Raw genomic sequence first — 5,657 nt, forward strand, 5'->3', positions numbered from 1 at the left:
GCAGGCAGAAGCCCTGTCAGTCCATTGCCAGTATACTATACTATACTCCTAATTAAGCACCCATGCCCGATTAGTTTACCACTCCGAGTAGTAGTACTAGTAGCCATTATCGAGCTTCATTAGTTAACCCGTAATAGCAGTAGGAAAATGGATGTGAACGTATTGATTTTCGATCGGGCTTTGTGGTGCTGGAAAACGGAGAAAGTCTTTGGATGCTTGCGAGTGGCATGATGATGCAGACGGCTGTGATTCGCGCGCCTAGCTAGCTCGCTCGTAGCTGGTCAAGGCCATGCAGATGCACTGGGGGGGTCTCCTCTCTGCGCTGCGTGCATCTAGGGCAGCCAAGCCATGTGCACCCCAGCAACATGGCACGTTCGCCTCTGCGCCAAACCCACCCCCGGCGAGTAGTTTAATGCACATTCTACGTGGTGGCCGTGGCCAGGGCTCCTCCTCCAAGTGTACCGCCGCTGCCTGCCGAGCCTCCGTCCGGTTATAAATGGGGGCGCCCACCACGGAGAGACCTCATCCCCGTCCCTCTCCTACCCAGTACCCCCACCACACCCAGCCAAACGCAGCCAACTGAACGGCACGCTACGCTACAAGCTGAGCGTGAGCCGGTAGTGTGACCAGTGAGCGAGTGAGTGGGGAGAATGGGGAAGCCGCAGCCCACGCTCCTGGGAGTGGCGGCGCCGCCGGTGGTGCTGGCGGTGCTGCTGCTCTCCTGCTCCCTCCATGGCGCGAGGGCGGAGGAGGAGTCCGCTAGCCTGGACACGGGCGTGGTCCGCGGCGAGGCCGGCCTGCTCAACTCCAGCGCCGTGTCCATCGGGCAGTCCGGCGTCGCCCGGGCCACCTGGTACGGCGCGCCCAACGGCGCCGGCCCCTACGACAACGGTATTTCTTCTCGCATTCTCAGATCTGGAGCTTTGCTTTTGCTTTGCCCCGTTGCTTACAACAATGGCGGACGGCTGGATGTGGATGTGGATGTGGATGCAGGCGGCGCTTGCGGGTTCAAGAACGTGAACCGCTACCCGTTCATGGCCATGACCTCCTGCGGCAACCAGCCGCTGTTCAAGGACGGCAAGGGCTGCGGCGCGTGCTACAAGGTACTACTCCTCTACTTGCTTCACTCCACTCCACTAGTCTCACTGGCTGGAGTGATTAGCCGTCTTCTTAATCGTCCTTGGATGCTCTCCGCCATCGACCGTACTCGAGTCAAAGTCAGTAGAGTGGTTGGCCGGCTGGCCCATCCCCACTTTACTTTGTTCGACCGAGGCCGTGCCACTGCGCGGCGGGCCCCACCTGCGCGTGCACCTGCACCTGCACCGTTCGCGTGGCACGGCTCCCCATGCAGTGCAACGCACCAGTGTTCGGAGATATTTTCCCGTCCTATTAGTACGTACTACTACTAGTGTTGGTTTTCTGATGATGTATACGTATGTGCGTGACACCGACGCAGATCAAGTGCACGAAGCACAAGGCGTGCTCCGGGCGGCAGGAGACGGTGGTGATCACGGACATGAACTACTACCCGGTGGCGCCCTACCACTTCGACCTCAGCGGCACCGCCTTCGGCAAGCTCGCCAAGCCCGGCCGCAACGACGAGCTCCGCCACGCCGGCATCATCGACATCCAGTTCACCAGGTACTTTCTTTGCTTCTTTTTCTTCTTCATTTTACCTCACTCCACTCCACTTCTTCACCCAGACTACTAGGAGTACTACTAGTAGTCTCAGTGTGCCACCGACACTGCGCGCGTGAGCTCCTCTGCAACCTCTCTGTAGCATCAACCGTCCACATTAACTGCTAGCACTGCACCGGCATCCTCCCTTGTTCACACACACACAGACACAGAGCGAGGTGGACACACGCTTGACTGCGGCACATGCCTCGCTGCGCACCTCTTGTCGCCGTGCACTGTAAACAGCCCAGACATGCGTCGCCATCACCACATCGAATACTATAATCTTGCCCACATCACTTTTTCTACTACGTAAATTTGATCAGCGAACAGTGGCACCAACATGAAAAGATTCCCCTCCAAGCACATATGCATCTAGATCTAGCCGACGGTGACCTCTAATAACAACAACGATGGCTGATGAGCTGAAATTTGCAGGGTGCCTTGCGAGTTCCCGGGGCTCAAGGTGGGGTTCCACGTGGAGGAGGGGTCCAACGCCGTGTACATGGCCATCCTGGTGGAGTACGAGAACGGCGACGGCGACGTGGTGCAGGTGGACCTCATGGAGTCCGGCCGCGGCCGGCGGGGAGGCGGCGGCGGGCGGTGGACGCGGATGCGCGAGTCGTGGGGCTCCATCTGGCGCCTCGACTCCAACCACCGCCTCCAGGCGCCCTTCTCCCTCCGCATCCGCAACGAGTCCGGCAAGACGCTCGTCGCCCGCAACGTCATCCCCAAGAACTGGCGGCCCAACACCTTCTACCGCTCCATCGTCCAGTACAGCTAGACCACCATTGACGAGTCTGTTGCAGAGCTCTGTTTTGGCGGGAGTTTTCAATTAATTTCTGAATGAATGAATGAATTGTACTATCGTGGGAAATAGAGGAGGCACCCTAGCGAGTTCAAGCACGCTGGCTCTCCCGCCCACTTTATTAATCGTCTTCGTCGTCGTCGTGCTATTAATTGTTTCAGACTTTGCGGAGCTGCATGCTCTGTATCTGTGGTGTTCATGGTCACACTTATGAATGTGTGAATCATGCATGATCCATGATGTACTAGTATCGGATCAGACTGAGCAAGGCTATGTATAAATGTTTCCGGCATTTAATTTCTTTCGGTACTTGACTTGTACTACTACAGTACTATTTTTCATGCATTTTACCTTCGTACTTCAGACTACTCCTTCCGTCCCATAATGTACGTTTTTTAGCACTAGTGTAGTGTCAAAAAACGTCTTACATTGTATAACGGAGGGAGTAGATTACAGCGACGACGGGAAAAAACCATTTACATTGTATAACGGAGGGAGTAGATTACAGCGACGACGGGAAAAAACCATTTACATTGTATAACGGAGGGAGTAGATTACAGCGACGACGGGAAAAAACCATTTGAGGAAGTAAATTTCAGAGACTAGTCGAGTAGTAGATCCACCTTCTCTTTTCTTTCTGTGAAGAACGGCGTCTGTACACTGTTAATCCGAGACAAGTGGGTGTTACGGACTGACCAAGAAATTCAGTCATGGACCGGTCAAAGTTAGCGCTGTTACTGACTGAAAGAAAGAGATTCAGTCATGGGCCGGTCAAAGTTATTGTTCCAGTTTCAGACACGTAGTACGCACTATGTCTGAGCTGCAATTGCAGAGGATCATCGGTCCTATTGACGGATCGGATCGGATTAGCCCTGTTGATTTCTTGAAGAGCTCTGTATGGCCCTGGCGGGAACTGTTTCTCTTTGGGATTTAAATTCTGCGTCCTGAATCCTGTGCGCGAGCGCGGGAAGAGAAGGAGGGATTCATGTGCTGCATCATGTGTCCATGAAACACCCATGAGCCAATTATACGTGGATCACGTGTGATCCATGAGTTCATGTCTTTCTGTTTTTTCTTTCATCTTTCTACGTGTCTAAAACAAGCGCGCTGCATTCATACGCAGTGACGGGTGAAACCATTTCGACAAAGTAGGTACGAGCATCTACGGCCGGGCTCCTCAACCCCCGTACAGTGGTGGCGGGAGGCGCTTGCCCGCTGCCTCGCCGGCGCCTGTGCGATCCATCAGGCGCCGCAAAGCCATGGCGGCAGCGCGTCAACCCCACGAGCTCCAACCGGGGCTTAAATGCCGACATGACTCATGGCGCGTTCGCTGCCATGGAGCGCCGTTCCCGCCATGCGAGGCAGAGGGCGCAAGAGGCCACGACAGCCCTAGCAGATTAGGATGCGGAGGCCGAGTCACACGCCGCTCCGGAGCTGGTACAGGTGGCCGGCGACCCCTGGCGCTGCAACCGCCTCGTGGTTGACGTGTTGGGCTCCGACCACAAGAGTTATATCGTGGACGACACATCGACCGGCGACGTGCAACCCATAGACTCTGACGAGGAAGAGTAGGCCCTGGGAGACAACGGCGCCTCGAGTCCCGTGGGCCGGTCCGTTTCCCATGTCATGTCCTGCTCTATCTCGCCGGCGACCACACCTTCATTCCGAGGAGTTCAGACGGCTGCTGGACATGGACATGGCCGTGGAGCCGAACAAGCGCAGGAGACAATTTAGATTAGGTTCTACGTTGTATGGAATTTTATGGATTTGAGGATTAGTAATTGAGGTGTGGAAGAGAAAATTTGAGATATCACGGTCACTGTCAACAGATGCGCGCGGACGTTTGATGGGCGGGATTAACTGTAAGATGTTATAAAATACAACCGACTTGTCGAGTAAGATCGAGTTTCTGAGCTGGAGGCAGGCGTGGACGCATGATGTTACCGACTGACAGAGGCATTTAGTCATGGTCCGGTCAAAGTTAATGTTTCAGTCCCGGACCAACGTACACCCGAGCTCCCATGTTCCCATGTCTGAACTTCCAATCGCAGAGCAACGAACGAGCTGCGGCTTTGTGTAAAGGAGGGCATCTTGGTCTTGGTTCTGATTGTTTTCCTTATCCTACATCCCTACCACTACACTTGATCGACTCCTATTCTTTCTTTGGGACTTTACAGTTTCGCGCATCAATCTTAAAAAAGGCTGGCATGGGCATGCACTGCATCGATCAAGGCGATCAACAAGCTTTACGTTCCATACTATTTTCTGGCTCCAGTCTATGTATCCCATCATTATCATTTTCGTCAGGCAACAGCATCAAGTTGTGGACAAGTTTGGGCTGGTCTCTATCGCAATGCTTGCATCTGAGTCCGGATGTCATCCGCACGCCGGTCGCGGCGTCCGGCATCGCATCTCCATCATGTTTGTTTCCAGTGGATCGCATTCATGGCATCAGTCAGAATATATTCTGCTTCAGCAAGAAAGAGTGATTCATTTGGTGGCGATGCCAAACTAGAAACAGAGGCAACCACAGCTAGCAGTGAGCCAGCCAACATCCTTGAACAAGAACATATGCTCATCGCTTTATTATACTCCTACCACTTGTCTATGCACTCCTGGACGCGTCTCTGCTCTTTTTTTCCCTTCTTTTGAGAAACTTTGGCGTCTCTACTGTTGATTTTTCCTTTTCTTTCCATCTTTCCTTTTCCTTTTTTGAGAAACTTTGGACATGTATATAAAAAATGTTCTTGACGTATATAGAACATGTACAATGTGTATGGAAAAAGTAGATGTAAAAAAATATGTTTTACAAAATGTTAATCATGTATTTATAAATTTTTAAATGTGTATATATAAAAGGTTCCTGATGTGTACAGAAACATTACAATGTTTAAGGAAAAAGTAGACATAAAAAATATACATCCTAGAAAATGATATTCATGTGTTTCCAGAATGTTGAACGTGTATATAAAAATATTCCTGGTGTATACCAAAATTGTACAATGTGCATAGAAAAAGTAGACATCAAAAATACAAGTTGTCAAAAAGGTTATTCATGTATTTGAAAAATGTTAAACGTGTATATAAAATATGTTTTCTAGTGTATATGAAAAATGTACAAAGAAAACAAAGAAATACAACCAAAAAGAAACACAAAGGAAAAAAAACAGTA

General features: G+C 51.5%; 1 protein-coding gene across 1 annotated transcript; it reads left to right on the forward strand.

Moving 5' to 3' along the window:
* The first annotated feature begins 513 nt into the window (after positions 1-513).
* On the forward strand, positions 514-2,794 carry LOC109739215 (expansin-B4). The gene is made up of 4 exons (XM_020298298.4): positions 514-891; positions 994-1,103; positions 1,457-1,641; positions 2,116-2,794. Exons 1-4 carry the CDS (start codon positions 651-653, stop codon positions 2,459-2,461), a joined length of 882 nt encoding a protein of 293 aa, XP_020153887.2. The 5' UTR covers positions 514-650; the 3' UTR covers positions 2,462-2,794.
* Positions 2,795-5,657: the final 2,863 nt, after the last annotated feature.

This window comes from Aegilops tauschii, chromosome 4 (assembly GCF_002575655.3).
Source record: "Aegilops tauschii subsp. strangulata cultivar AL8/78 chromosome 4, Aet v6.0, whole genome shotgun sequence".
In the NCBI taxonomy this organism is placed as follows: Eukaryota; Viridiplantae; Streptophyta; class Magnoliopsida; order Poales; family Poaceae; genus Aegilops; species Aegilops tauschii.

What these genes read in the sequence shown, in the direction of transcription:
- LOC109739215 (XM_020298298.4), top strand. Translation starts at nt 651, where the DNA reads ATGGGGAAGCCGCAGCCCACGCTCCTGGGAGTGGCGGCGCCGCCGGTG. An exon ending in GCTGCGGCGCGTGCTACAAG is followed by an intron (nt 1,104 to 1,456) that starts GTACTACTCCTC and finishes ACACCGACGCAG; the next exon opens with ATCAAGTGCACGAAGCACAA. An exon ending in ATCGACATCCAGTTCACCAG is followed by an intron (nt 1,642 to 2,115) that starts GTACTTTCTTTG and finishes TGAAATTTGCAG; the next exon opens with GGTGCCTTGCGAGTTCCCGG.